This window comes from Melozone crissalis, unplaced genomic scaffold (genome assembly GCF_028551555.1).
Source record: "Melozone crissalis strain CALT ecotype California unplaced genomic scaffold, PUWL_Pcris_2 ptg000013l_1, whole genome shotgun sequence".
NCBI lineage: Eukaryota > Metazoa > Chordata > Aves > Passeriformes > Passerellidae > Melozone > Melozone crissalis.
Window position 1 is genome coordinate 15738846 of NW_026535791.1, and position 16025 is coordinate 15754870.

Genomic DNA, 16025 nt, shown 5'->3' on the forward strand with positions numbered 1-16025 from the left:
GCACCTGGCACTCCTCTGACTCTTCTGCAGTCACAGGAAGAATAGAAGGCTTTGCTGGTAATTTCAGCTCATATGACATTATACTCCACCTGAAAGAAACATAAGTTTCCAGACTGTTAGTTTTACACCCTCTCAACTATAGTAACAAAAAGAAAGTTCACTGTCCCACTGCAGAATATCTATGTATAAAAAACCAGCTTAATTTGTAGTTGTAAACTATATGGGTAAAATAATTAGAGAGATTAAAGAGAGATTAAATTAGAAGATTAAAGGTAATAATTTGTTTTATAGCTCAATTATTTTGCTGTGATTTGATTATCAGTCTCATCTGTGAAAAACTAATGGGACATTCAATATAGGGCATAAAGATTTTCTGGAAGAAAACATACAGATTATAAAAGAATTTGTGCAAACATACTGCAGAAGTCAAAGGAAACTAGACATCTTCCTAAAGAAAAATCTGTAAGGTGACATTAGCTTTCCATCCCAACTAGAGGAGCAGGCATGACAGCAAAGCAAATGATGAAGTGTCTTCCTTGATGTGTATATATTTTTTTGTGTGGTACAGGACAGCACTTGACAGCACAGATAGTATGAAAGCACTGATAACAACAACATCCTTCAAAGCCTGTTGAAAAGAGCAAGTAATCACTGCAGATGGGTCTTGGGAGCAAGTCTACTGAAATTAGACCAAAAAATGAAACAGAGCATGTTTTCACGACAGAAAAGGGGAAATATGATTTAATCTACAAGTTTTTTCAGAATCTGAGGATCAGTCACAAGCTTTTCTCTACATACTGTGCTCTAAAGCAATCAAGTAGTCTGCAGAAAAGCTTAAAATAAAAAAAGGCTTTTTTCTCTATTTCATAAAAATAACCTAAACTAAAATCCCTTATGATGACATTCAAGTGTTTCTAACTCCAGCAAGAAAAGAAACACTCATGAGAGATAGGAATAACATAGGAAATACTCCTCTCAAAAGCAGTGCTAGACTTCCATTGGAACAACATAATCACCATCATCTCTGATTTTTATTTTTTTTTAAATGGGGTTGCTGCCTTTCTTTATGGATGAAAACTACATGAAACAAGGAGTGGGATGGGAAGATCTCATTTTTTTTACTAAGAAACTGCCTCAAACAGAAATATTAGTCATGGATCCAATTAGCCCAGCTAATAGATCCAATCCCAATCTTGTCAACAGCTGATGCCTCAGGAAAGGGTGAAATCTTACAAGGTGAGTTTTCCCCGCATCCAAGGACAGAGAGCTCAGGTGTTTTCTAAATAAAGAAGCTACCATTAATGGTGTTTAATGAGCATGTATGCAGTCCATAAAATTGCTCAAATCAGTTTTGAATCTATACAATTTCTTAATGCTCACAACTTCTTGTAACAGGCAGTTATGCAGCTCCTTCAGCCAGGCAATAAGCTGTCAACTTTTGAACATGTTTGGACAGCACGCTTCCCAGTTCCATCAACCACTCATCCCTCTGACTCTTTAGTTTAAAAAGCAGACCAAAGAGCTGTCCCCATCACAACTGCAGCTTCCTTCATGATTAAGGCCTGCACTCAAAAAACAAATCCATTGAACACCAAGTCTCTAAGATGGATTTTAGGCCATCAGAAACCCAAAAAAATACAATTTCAATCTCACAGTAAGTGATGCATATGCACATTTAGGTTTACCTGTCTAACATTTTCGTGCTGGCTCGTTCTAGTTTTTCCAAAATCTGAGGAAGTTGCGTATCATCATCACAGGATCCTCCCCAGCCAAGGACACGAGCAAGGTCATTTCCAGTACCGAGGGGTAACACTCCTAACTGACACTGAAACACAACACAGGAACAAATCTACTATTGAAAACCAGAAAGAAAATACAAGTGGTTACAAATGCATGTCATTTCAATGAACACATGTTAATTTCATAGCTGATGTCTAAATCCTGTAAGTCAAGTTGTGCTACTCTGCTACAACTCATCCTGTTTATAACAGTGAAAACTTTCATAAAACAGTAACTATCGAGTTTGCTCCATACACAGAGATGCAACAAAGAACCAACTCAAGAAAAAGGTAAACACACATAATTAGGCCTAGTCAGTCTAGGCAAGGAAAGTAAATATGCACACTTGCCTGCTTGTGCAAGCTGAGCTTATCAATTTCTGACAAGACCCAACCCACACTTCCATCGCCACCACACACAAGAATCCTGAAGTTGTCAAACTTCTGAAATAACCGCAAACTGTAGAGAAAATGCAGAGCTAGTTACATCCATTAGCAGGACAGCAGTGACATTCATTAGCAATTGTTACAAGAAAATATTGTGTACAGCATCTTTATAATCCTTTTATTGTGGTGGGGCATGGGGATACAACCATCTATTTAATTAACCTATCTGCAGCCCATCTGTCGCTGTACATTCCCCTTAAACTGACATTTCTGATAAATAACATGCCAAGTTGTCCTTTAAAAAAATCCCTTCATATTGTTTTCAGGATTTTATAAGTCTGATTTTATTGATTTTATTAATATTTTTTAAAAAACAAATTTAAGTGATAAAATTGCAATTGCTCCACGCTTCTCACTTCAGCCAGAAGCATAATGCACCACTGGGGATTTTTCACGAGAAGAGGGTAAGACACAATGACAGGATATGCTCCACAATATGAGTGGGCTTTTGTGGGCACAGGGCTAACGAAATGTAAGGAACATTTAAACAATTCTTAAACAGAAGGTAATCACAACAACATAAGACAAATAATACAAGTATTTAATATTATATCCTTAAAGCCATATACTCTTTCACTTCCTATTGCTCTTCCTCCTGTTCTCTGACTTTTAACACCTACATAATACAACACTTGGACAGTACAGAAAAGGAGGCCAAGAGAGACAGAAAATGCAGAAAGGTAAGACAGAGGAAAAGGAAATGAGATGTGAAGAAGCAGGCAAAAGGTAAAAAATAACAGGGACTTAAACTGAAAAAAAAAAGAAAAAGAGAAAAAAATTGGAAAGTATAAACTCTTAAAATACTAACAACAAAGATATTTGTTTTTAATGCATGTTATTTTCCAGAATATGTATAATTTCTGAACAATTTTTTAAAAGTAACATATCAAGATCACAAATGTTTGAAACATTAATTTTTTTTCTAGAGAAAATAATGTCACTTGAATACCATGGGCACATACCTAGTCAGAACAAAAGAAGCAGGCATTTAAGGGGAAAAACTGTTGATACCAGAGCAATTTATCCTATCCTGAGAAAAAGGAGAAAACCCCTAGCAATACACTGTCTCATAGCATGCACCTCTGCTTTTTAGATCAACTAGAAAAAAGAAGACATCAGTGCAACCCCATGAAATACCTGCTAAGGATCTCTCCTTGGAAACTGGGAGAAGTACTTAAAAGCACCTGACAATTGCACAGAACTGTAATTTCTGTGGAAAATCAAAGTGAGCCACCTCAGCCATGGCAGGACTATATGAAGGAAGAGAACTTGCAAACATATTTTTCATACTGCCTCCTTTCAAACACTGTCTAATCAATTAAGACCAATGTTATATGCCATTATAATTACATGTACAAAATTCTAGCTAAAAGTCACTTGGATTCACCTCAGATTATCAGGGTTATAATGAAAAGAATATTACAACTCAGAATTATCATGATGTGTCCATAACACAGTACTAATTATTATAATCCACAGGTGTAATCAATTGTATTATTTACACACTGCTTGAACTGAATTTTTGTGGATTTGCTCCATCTACCTTTTATCATTAAGTATAGTTCTGCATATTTAAGAGTACAAAAATTAGTGCTTCTAGTTGCTATAACTGATAGTATTAGGCCACTTAACCATATCACTACATCTGAGTGGAATTGAGTTAGGCAACAGAAATATGGGAACGAATTTAATCTTCATTAATGTGCAAAGATGATTGAGTTGTGGTCGCCACTACGCAAATTTCGTCACTATCTCTCCAACAATCAACCCTTGGATTCTGGGGAGAAATGCCTGGTGGTTTTAATTGTGTTCTTGTTCCAAATTCTTTTGGATAGTCACTTTCTTGACTATTTCCATATGCTGCATAAACCGTATTTTGGATACACTTTTCAGGTGAAAAATTTTTCATGTACTTGTCCATTAACCACTGCAGACCCCCCGCTGACATTTGTGTTCAGAATTTTAAAAGGTACAGAGCACATTTAGACAACAGTCTTATTCATAGCTACACACAAAAAGATGAGAGGAATATCAGAATTATGCATGTGAAATGGAAGATAAGCACCTGGGCAACTGTGCATAAAGGCAAAATCAAAGTTCCTGTGATACAGGAAAACATCTGCACATTTATATTAGTTTTGAGCCTTACCGGTTAACAGAAGCCAAAGCTAGCCAAGAGCTTTTGCGTTTGAATTTTCAAGTTTTTCTAGAAAGAAAATGTTATCCTATAAACACAGTGGAATTTGTCTTGAAATTCTGTTGCCTCTTAGATTTTAATTAGGAAGTCAGAGTAGATATTGGTGATGGAATTACAGCAACAAGGGGATATAACACTATAAACAAGGGGAACACACCACTATACTTTGCACCTAATTCCCTTGTGGAAAGGCTTGCTCAAGGTTTCCAAGATCATTACCCTAAGTGAGGTCCTCCATTCATTAAATCGAAGACCTGAGCTGGATTTAACGACTGTTTGAATCGACGAAGAAACTTTACTCCCTGATTGTCTCCACTCTTTGAGTTAACAAAAACTAAAAGAGGACTGGCACAGGATGGCGGGCATGTGGCTTTCCAGAAACCTGTAAACATAGTTAGAAAGAATGAAATAAATAAGGTTTCCTAATATGAACAACACAAAAAGAAATCATGGGAAAGAGGAAGATAGGGATGAAGGACAAAAGGAGTACATTTTTTCATGCATAATGTAAATGCTAAACTGAGTATTAGTCCTGCAAGGAAAACATAATTACACAAGATTTACCAGTTCTTTTTTTGTTTATTTGTTTCTGGTATTTTCAGTGCCTAAATTTAGTAAAATCCTGAAGACAATAGCTTTACTGTTTTTCAACTGCTATTAACCTTTTAGAATACTTCTTAAGTCTCATCTTCACCAATTATTATCACATAATTGAATATATATTTCAGTTACAAGTGTTTGGTTTTCAATCTTATTTTGCTTTAACTTTGCTGGGTTGAACAGGGTCATTCATGTCTGTTTGAGCTTTTTAAGAGTACTCACAGATTTCAAAAGTCACTTGAACTCAGTTCCTCCCAGGTAAGACTTCACCTAAGAGCCTTTTTTTCAGACTGAGGTTATACTATTCAGTATAACAGAATCACTGAACAACAGAAGATCTTCAGCCGTGATTCAAAGCTTATTAAAGCCAGTGCAAATCTTAACTAATTACAGCAGGCTCTCTACAAGGTCCTTAGTCAGAAGGACTAATGGACACTGTTGTCACTAACATGACCAGTCCATGGAGGTAATGGTTTCCCAGCAACACTCCAAAATCAGACATCACATGTATAGGTTTTGACATTTGTCTCCAGCATTATTAAAATGATTATGTTGTTTTTAATTACTAAAAAAATACTAAAGCTACAAATTAAAAAATTTCATTAAGGGATGCTAATTTAATTCCACATTATCATAATGTCTAATTTCAAATAAGGTTTGATTAATTAATTTAAATGCCAAGAAAATTAATTTCACATATTGAACCATCTTCCTAGCATGAGCAATAAATGACAGCATGATGTCTAAGACACCACAAAGCAAATAAACAGAGTGAATATATACAGCATACACAATCACTTTTACTACCTTCATGTAGCAAAATTCATTTAATTGCATTCATGGGATTGGTCTACTTTACCATTGACACAAACTATAAAATAAAAGTAGTTAAGATTTTGTGATACTTTTTTTTTAAAATCCACTCTCTGCCTTGAAGTGCAGTCTCCCACTGTTGATGTGTTTGTATCCTGGACCACCAAAAAGCAGCTCTAGTTTTGAGCATTTACTAGATTTTACCTGTGTGTTGCAGGATTTTTACTGCTTATCTTTTAAAAAAAATAAATCAGAGAAGCTATGGAAGCTCCTCTCTTAAGCCTGGTAAAGTAGTTGTGGAGCTGTTCAGCTAACTTATCTCTGCACAATACAAAATTATCCAAAATTTGAGAACTCACAGAAGGAGTGGTGTATGCTAGGCTGGCATCAGACCACTTCATCTGAGGATTCTGATCATTCACTTGAAATGTTTCTAAGGGTCATAAGTAAAATGGAAGAAAATTTCTGCTGGGACAGCTTTAAAAACATGCCAGTTGAATAACTCTCTAAAAACCTACACAGAAAATTATACTTCTCTCTAAATTTGCAGACTACATTCACCTGGTCAGCAGAAGGATTTTAGCCTTGAATATTTGCATGGATCTCAATAGGCACTGGAATTCCAGAGGTACCACTGAACACACCACAGTACTACGTACCATCGGAGTCTATACTGTTTAGTGCTGTTGGAGGGATGATCGATACCTTACATTGGCCAAGTGGACATTTACGAGGGTACAGATCTTTACAGGCTGTGTGAACCTACAAAAGAAACAAAAAATTTATTTTCCAGCAGTGTAATTTTGATACTAACTGATATTATGTTATCTATGTAACAAAAATGGACTCATATTTAACATCTAGGTGTAGAGGGAAAAGAAGTGAGACTAGGAAAAAAACCCAAATGTTCAACCACAGAGCCTTGTTACTAATTCAACAAAACATTATTTTGGAGAATTTCATCTTCAGCTACCCCTATAGGAGGTAAGAATCATCCTTTCTAGGGATGGACTTGCCCCATCCACAAGGAAGGAAGAAGCAAGCTCCCAGCATCTGTGCTGATGGAAGCAGGCTAAACAATAGCTCTGAACCTGCCTGGTCCATTGGGGCTGTTCTGGAAGATAAATCTGCATTAAAGTTAGCACACCTACCAAGCCACACCCATCTCCCAAAGTTGGGTTGTACAAACTCCATATTGCAAAGGTCTTTTCCACAGATATTGGAAAGAGAGGTACATGCAGAGGTGGCTGCATTTCACCTAAATATCAAGTTGCCTCTGGAGATGCCAATCATTTTCTATGGCTCATTCACAGAGCCTTGGATACCTATATGCCAGAAGCCTCAACAATAAATAAACTGTTAACTTGCATAAGAAACCTATCTTTTTAGACAAGTTGATACAATTAAGAGAAAACTATATATTAGGGAAACAGCAGTAGTGAGTTAGAGAGTTTCAATCAGCAACATACAGATTGCCCTGAAGAAGAACAAGTAAAGATTTTGCACTAATAAACACGTTACTACATTAATAAATATGACTATAATATATTACTAAAATACAAACAGAGCAATATCTACAATAAAAAATACAAGGAAGTAACATATGATTATTAGGCATAAGGAACAGGCTCCTGAACATTGAGTTAACACCTAGAAGAAAGCAGAGAAAACACATTGGAGATGACAACACCTATTAAAGAAAAGCTGCATCTGTGAGTGTATTTAAAATTGATTGTGCAAGTAGGACAGTCATCAGAAATTCTGAATGATACAGAGATCTGAGTTTGCAGAAGCTTCCTGCTACTACTTAATCCAAAAGCAGGTTGTGGAACAACAGAGCAAAAATAATGGCAAGCAGTAAAGCTGTCAAATGGTGAGATGCTTGGATGTGGCTCAGCACACCTACCATAGCTTTACACCAAAGGCACTTCCAATCCTGCAGGCGTAGAACACTGCCACAAGTCTTGTCACAGACGGCGCATTTGGCACTGACGGGCAGGTTTCCTTCTAACCACTGGTGAGGCATCGCTATCTGTGGAGAAGGAGGCATTGGAGTTAAGGACCCAGAAAGAGAAATTAAAGGCTTTTGTCTCTCAAATACAGGTGGATTTAAACTATTTCTCAGAGCTGTATCCTTTCATCAAAGAAGCAGGTATGCTGGTCAGCCAGGATAAGGGACACTGATGCTCAGAAGGCAACTGCAATGAATGGACCACTCTGGTGTTCCACATGCTAGGTAGAAAACATGACACCTGAAGAAGGGAGACCTGTCTCACTCATGGTAGCAATAAACCATAACACAATGGGGCAGTTAAGTCCAGAGACTCTGCCATACAAACAAGTTCCCACTCTGTTATGTTGACTACATGACACAAACCAATTAAAAATACCTAAAATTCATTAAAATAGGCAGGACAGCAGAATTCTTCTGTCGCTTCACTTACCCACTCACCATGGCTGGTAAGTCACGGCTCTCTAAAGCAGTCCCAAATGCAGTGCAAAGCTTTACTCAGTGCACTCTTTGTCCCATTAATACCATGGGCAACTCAGGACACTCAGGTGTTCAACTTAGTATCAGCCTTCTAAGAAGAAGCTTCACACCAGTGGTCCATACACAGCTGTGTTTGTAAAAATAGTCCATTTATCACAATCAACCTCTCAAAGGCTTTTGTTGTTTCTCCTGCTAATTTTAAAATTCCTGCTTTCATCACCAAAATCCCCTCCCAATTCAGTGAATTCCAAATGGGTCTCCCGGGAAACTGCTCCAGGGAAAGAGGACAAAAAATACATTGCCAAAACAGCATGGTAACAGTGCAAAATACCACCTTTGCTTAAGAGCAGTAGGAACTTCTGGGAGCAATTCTCCAGCTGCAGAGTTTCTCCACATGTGGCCTTTAAAACCTTGTAATACATCTGCAATCTAAGGCCCACAGTTGCTAGACTTGTCTTGTGAGATAGGAATGCAACTTTTGCTCTAAATACCACGTTAATCTTTGAACAGTGTTCAGGAAAATAGCCACCTACCATTTACTTCAATGGGTCACATGGGAATATTTCCGTGGTTGGGCTTTTTTTGTTTTTCCTAAAGAAGAAACAGCTTTGGAAAATACTATAAATATGAATAGTACTTACACCATCTTCATCTTCAATGATGTCTTTTCCAATTGAGGCTAATGTAGTCCATTTGCAGTTATTTGTTGCTCGGACAGCACATCTTTTATGTGCTTTAAACTTACACACTGCAAGACACAGATAAACACATATATCCTGTGTTATTTGCTGTATTTCAGTGATACACACCTTTTAAAAAATTAAACATGGATATCCCATAAAATAGCCAAGTACATATCACTTAGCATTGCACACATGACAGAAAACAATTAAAAGAAAATTCAGTTCATAATCACTCCAGCTTTAACTCTCTAAACCAGGTTTAACTGCTTAGCTATAGCCCATGCTAAATGTGCCCTGAAACTCACACTGGTCCCCATTTTTTCAGGTACATAGTACAATATATCTTTAACTATGGGTTTGTCTTTTCCATTTCTCCAGTAACATGATTCAGATATCTGACTTAAATTTTCAGGAAGTCATGGGAGACTGTTTTACAAAAATATTTTGAATCAGGAGCTCTGTTTCTTTGCTCAAAAGATGCATTTGAGGCACCATGCTGAGCCTATTTTTCTCAGAACATGAGAAAATGAAGGGTTTATGTGGTGATATTTTTATTCAGGATATTGGGGATTACAAAATTTTCCAAGAGCCTATATGACAGCAGGAAGAACCTTACTTTTTACTGCATTCTTTATTAAAAGCCTGCTAATTGGAATATCCAGCACAAGTGTGTAGTTAGGCAGACATTCTGACACCCTAACAACTATTTGAATTTTGTTCAACTCAATTAATATGCCTAGCTAATGATACCATATTAGACCAAACAGACTGACGCACCCAAACCATGGGTATTTCTTCTACTGGAAGTGCATGATGTAATTCTTTTTAGAGTGCATTATAAAAATTATTTTGGCAAAGACCATTAAAGGTTTATGAGAACTAGCCAGTAGATCAGAAGTAGTAGTCTCTTTTCAAACAAATATTTGACAGGAAATTATCAAGGCTTTGGCCCATCGCTTATCTACCATTAAAAAACATTAAGCTATGGTACAAAATGTCTTGTGAATAATAAATTTTCCATTTTAATTCCACTGATCCATTGCCAGATCAATTTAAAAAGTGAATTGAGACTATGTAAGCAACATCTGAGTTTGAGAGCAATCCTCACTGTTCCGGGACATGTGTGAAAATAAATGCTCAGCTCTCACTTTCTTACTTTCTAGAAAGAAAGAGAAGGAAAAGAAAACAAAGAAGTTTCATTGTATAGTAACTCTCCCAGTCATTTCAAAAAGCAGCATTCATATAATCATAGAAATATTTGGGTTGAAAGAGACATTTAAAGATCAGTTAGTTCCTGCTGTAGACTGTGACATCTTTTACTAGACCAGGTTGCTCAGCACTCCATCCAGCCTGGTCTTGGGGTGCTGAGCTCAGGGATGGAGTGCTCATGACTTCTCAGGACAATCAGTGTCTCACCATCATCACAGTAAAGAATTTTTCCTACTATCTAATCTCAACCTACTCTCAGTTTGAAGCCATTTCTCCTTGTCCTGTCCCTACATGTCATTGTAAAAAGTCTCTCTCCATCTTTCTTGCAGGCTCCCTCCAGGTACTGGAAGGCTGCAATTACATCACTCTAAAGCCTTCTTTTTTCCAGGCTGAACAATCCCAACTCTCTCAGCCTTTCCTCACTGGAGAGGTGCTCCAGCCCTCTGATCATCTCCACGGTACTCCTATGGACTCAAATAGTTCAATGGTCCCCAACCTAAGAAAGGTATGGATTTGTTGGAGCAAGACCAACACAGACTCAAAGCATGCAAATACCCCATAACTGTCAACTAGCAGGGCTGACTCACTTTTCCTAAACAGCTCAGTATCACATTGTGTGTTTGCCAACCTGAGCTGGTTCCAAACATCTAATTAAGCCAGCTCCCACAGAAGCACAGAAATAAAGGCTGTATTTTCAAGTGATGGACCATGATCAGTTTACACAATTTGCATGTTTCAGAGAAGGTATGCCACTGAATTCAGCTCCTTACTCATAAATGATAAGCACTTGCTGTGTCACACAGATCAAAATACAACAAATCGGGGATGAGGGGGAATAGAAAATTACAAATTACAAAGTAATAGAATGTTCAAACCCTATTGAGCTATGATTGAACTTGATCTTAGGAATTCAGCTTCTTTCTTCAAAAAGGCAAGGACAAAATCAATCCCAGGCTCTGAAAAGCTGCAGCAAGTCACCCTATACATGGCAAATGACAAGTAATGCTTGCTTTGTAAGTACTACAAATAACCTACCAACCACATTTCAGATCAGACTCTTTGGGTCACACCCCCTGCAACCTCAGTATCATGAAACAAAAGTTTATGTTAGTCTAAACATTAAATATTACCAACAACAATAAATTTAAGACACAGATGCAACTTGCAAGCAAAGAAAGGAAAACTTTGAATCCCACCTCAATATTAGTTACCACTATGACCTAACTTCCTTTGTCTCAGTTTACACTGAATCCCATTCATGAATCAGTCTGATACCTGAAATCTTTTGGAAAATATGCAGACATATGGCTAGACATCAACTGCCATTATTTTGCCAATGAAAGCTAAAATACAAGAAAATTTACGTTACTCAGGAAGCTTAACATTGCAATATAGTTTCTGAATGCAGCTGTGCAGTTGTTGGTTGTACGACCCTGCACTTTTAGAGAACAGGACCTTCAGTCACTGCATGTAATGGATGGTTCTCAATAAGTACAGAGTTGTACCATACTCTGCTTCATAATAATTTTTAACAGGTACTCGCCTTACTGACCGAAAGCTAATGTAATACTGTTTTTCAGCCATCAATATTAATTTCTACCTGGCCTTTAAAAAAAAAAAAAAAAAAATAGTAAAAGAAGAAGTTGTTGTTGTTTTCGTTGTGCCCAGTACTACTACTACTACAATTAACACTTTTTTTTCAATATTGTATATCTTCAAACCATCAGGGACTTCAGAACAGCTTCAACTGATTTTTGCAGCGAGAGAAAACAGCATTTCCCTGATACAGGTTGCTGGTTATAAAGAATGCACAACTACTGATTTGATCAAAAATCTTATTTAAATGTTTTCCCCGGTATCACAGAAGGGTACATGTGATATAAAGTCACAGAACTGTTTTCTATTACTCCTTCATTCTTTAACAACAAACATCCCTTCCCTTTCTTGCCACTTCATTCACTATTCACTCTCCAGACTGTGCAGAAAATAAGGCAAAAGTATCAGAGGCAATGACTGTGCAAGTAGTGCCCATACAATTCCCTGGGCAATGGGTAAGAACAAGAGGGTTTTGTGGGTAAAACCCCACAATCATAATGGAAAGAGACAAAGTGCACAAAGTGCATTTGCAGAGGTAATTTAATCCCAGTATTTTCTTACTGATTGGCTTCATCATCCAAAAGTGTTCTTACAACATTGTGCGATTCGTCACAGGAGAATGCAGTTTAAGAGAGAGGTTTCTCCCACTTATTAGCTATACTTGATATTCAACAATCAGGATCCTGTCATGATAAACAAAATGCTACATGAAAAAATAAATTTCTGAGAACAATCATAAATGCAGTATTCCACTGGCAATGGCTTAGATAGAAACGCAGTACTGATGCAGAGAAACTGAGGTTATAGAGCTCTGGAAGAGTTTCTGTAGATAATGATATATCATCCTTTAAGCTTCTTTGCCTAAACATTCCATATTGAAGCTAAACTCTGAGGCGTATAAAAACCAAAACCCTTTCTTGATTCAGCTGATTTGGAATAATTCCTAAAGCAAGGCACAGAGACCATAATTACTGTGTCTAGTAAAGACTGAATGAACATTGCAGAGATCAGTCATCTAGCTAGAGCAACACAACACAGAGACAACATTGGAAAAGTAGATTATCTTTTGAGAAGACAAAAGAAAGAACCTGTTGGAAGAACAGCATTGCATCTCAAAGGAGAGTCTAATTAACTTTTTTAGAAGTCAATTGCTTGTTGAGCAGCAGCAAGAATGAAGCCTGGTTTGTTATAACTTACATCTTCAGATTGATATACATATCCGTTCTTTGACTTCTAAAAAGGTGCAAGTTCACACTAGTCTTTTACCTAGCAAAGGGATTCACCTACCATCTTTTTCTACACTGGTTTCCACAAGTCTTAGAGTGTTTTCAGGGTGGCTTGCAATTAATTTGGCCAACCTTTGCTGCTGGGATGGAAGGTGAGCTGAAGAAAAAGTCACCCATCACATCCAAAAGAAATGCAGCTTGATTTGTGGTCAGACTTTAAAAAAAGCAGTTGTGCAGGAAAACAGAAATTTTAAGATAATAAAATATTACAGGAGAAATAAACTATCAAAAGCCGCAAGATATCAGCAATGGGGTTTATTTTTACCTATAGTTAAGAATCAGACCCCAAGAATCAGACCTCAAAGACTCTAAGCTACTTTCAAGACAACTTGGTGTGCCAGTAACCCAACCCACTAATAGGAGGAAGAGCTCAATTATCTCTTGAAAGACCTCTCATGCTTTTCAACACAAGGCATTATAGAGTAGCCTGGGATCAATGATCACACAAATAATTGAATTTTGTATATGTATAAATGGATTCCCAGTATAAAGCAGTGCTGAAGGTTTGAAAAGCCAGGCATGAATATTTAAACAGGTTTTTTAAATTATGTAATGGGGAAAAGCAGCACAGAACAAGTCTGGGGAATGTTAAGACTCCAAACTTTCCAGATTATCCTCTCAAACTATAGACTGCTAATACAGGTAAGATACAGAAAAAAGTAGATGATTAAATGCATTAGAAGCGCACATAGCAGAAGCAAGTATGAAACAAAAATACATTTTTAGATGAAGAAATTAAGGATGATTGGTTTTAACATGTATACATAATTGCAGAGAAAGTATAAAGTATTACAGTAAAAGACTCAAATGCCAAATGATTTAGATTAGATATATAACTAAAGATCTTATTTTATTTAAAAAAGAAGAAAATAGATATAAAATAGAAGCTAGGAAGTTAGAGGAGGTAGACTTATTAATAGACAAAAGAATATCACAGTATCTACATATAAAACATTCCAGATCATACTTGATTATGAAACTGTGGAACAGCAAAAGGAAATCCAAGTCACTTTCACATGCTACTTTTAAAAACTGGCATCATAAATGTGGATAAATGTAGTATTAGTTTGTCATTAGTTATACAGAAAGGTGGCAAGCTCCAAATCTGGAAATTATGGGAACTTCCCTAATGTAAAGTTAATGCCAACACCCTGTATATTAAAAACATATTTAGATGCAAAATTAGACACTGAAAAAACATAAAACGGCAAGCTACATACATTAACATTGACAATTTTCAATAAATTACCCTTTTAAAGTAGCTATAATATTAACTTAGGAATGGATAAATTCTTTATAAAAGTCATTCCTTTCCTTTGCCTGAGCAAACATAACAGTATTTGTACACAGAGGCAATACAACTGCATTTTAGTTAAGCACATGATATGTCCATCTGTCAATATCGGACATTGAGAATACCATAATTGCCTTTAAACTGTCCAAAGGACTTACTCACAGTGGGAAACATACACCAGAGAGGCTGGAAGTAACCATGATACTTCTAATTTCTACAAAACAGGTTTGTCCTGTTCCTTGGCAACTGCACCATTAGTTACATTAAAAGCATAGACAATTTAGGACAACGGGTTAATGTTCCTTTTGTAAGATTTCCTTAATACACATTATTATCCTCAAGTATTATAACAGCATCAATAACAGAAATGCACTTGCTGTTGGGTTACATACATCCGAAGAAATGAAATTATCAATGGTGTAACTGTAACTCTTTTCTGGGTAGTCAGCTATTTTAGTAATTAAATATCTCTACATCTCATATATCTCATAGGGTCACACAGATGCTTTATTTTCTCCTGTCTCCTAACACAAGCAGACTTGTTACATTTTTCCACAGAACTTGCAGGAATTAAAAAATAAGCTGTTTCAGGCATATTGTAATCATTTGTTAATTAAATATAATTTCCAGCTAAATGCTTAAGTTTTAGCCACACTTCCTTTTTCTTTGTGCTGGATTTCCCCTGTTGAACCATCAAATGCAGTCATCTACATCTCTACCCCCTCACAGCATGAGAGAATTTTTAAAGCAGTAAATCAGTGCGTACTGCAGGATCAGGCAGCAGCAATAGAGAAAACAAGAACTGGAGGGCAAAGGGTCATAACACTTTGTTCAGCATTAAGAATGCTTTTAGACTTGGGGCAGAAAATACCATCACAATACCATCACAGAATCATTTTTTTTCAGAGAAATGCTGATTCTGCAAACCAGTAAGACTATTTGGTTCCACATTTTTGATGTGCAAATCAAATAAATCCTTTTCTTGTGAGCCCTCCATCCTGTACACTCCAGCTGCTGCAACAGAGAGAAGTGTTCTATTCTGAACACTGAAAAAGGCACCTGGAGCAACAGGAAGGTGAGGCAGATCATTAGCAGTCCCTCTGCCCAGAAGAGGGTCACTCTCATGTAGAGTTTTCTCCCTTCAGGCTCTTTTGTTACTCATTTTCAGGATCATTACTCATGCTGAACTTGCAGCCATCTGTCTACACACATAGCATGATAACCAAGGGAAGCAATGATTATTTTACCTTCACAAGACAGGCCGTGAGAAGTGACTCCAGAGAGGCTCTCTCTGCACACGTTACAGAAGGTGGGTCGGGCGTGGGAGCAGGCGTACCAGTTATGCATCCCTGAGAAATGTTCCACATTAAACTGTGCGGTCTAGTAAAGGAGAAGTTAAGACAAATTTGCAAGTACAGAACACAGCTACGGTGACTGACATTACGCACGGTTCCATATTACAGGGGATGACAGCGAAATGCTCCCCAAAAGGATTTTCCAAAGGGTATTTAGCCTGCTCTCCCTCCAAAATTCTAAATCCAAGTGTGATAATAAGCTCTCATTTTGTGAAGTTCTTAAGGTAAAGCTTCACTCTGACATTAGACATGCTTTTCACACTACTCCAGTTCCAT

The 16025-nt window shown here is 37.0% G+C and overlaps 1 protein-coding gene across 5 annotated transcripts in view; it reads right to left on the reverse strand.

The window, feature by feature from the left end:
- Positions 1-16025, reverse strand: part of DGKH (diacylglycerol kinase eta) — a 152471-nt gene that overhangs the window by 37790 nt on the left and 98656 nt on the right. For 3 of the 5 annotated variants that reach the window (XM_054272131.1, XM_054272130.1, XM_054272132.1), the window contains 8 exons: positions 15642-15774; positions 8968-9074; positions 7742-7867; positions 6495-6597; positions 4642-4804; positions 2130-2238; positions 1686-1825; positions 5-89 (listed from right to left, as the gene is read on the reverse strand). In XM_054272131.1, the coding sequence (XP_054128106.1) occupies positions 5-89; positions 1686-1825; positions 2130-2238; positions 4642-4804; positions 6495-6597; positions 7742-7867; positions 8968-9074; positions 15642-15774 (966 nt within the window). Of the gene's footprint in view, positions 1-4; positions 90-1685; positions 1826-2129; positions 2239-4641; positions 4805-6494; positions 6598-7741; positions 7868-8967; positions 9075-15641; positions 15775-16025 lie in introns of those variants that run through there. The other 2 variants (XM_054272133.1, XM_054272134.1) reach the window with 2 other exon arrangements.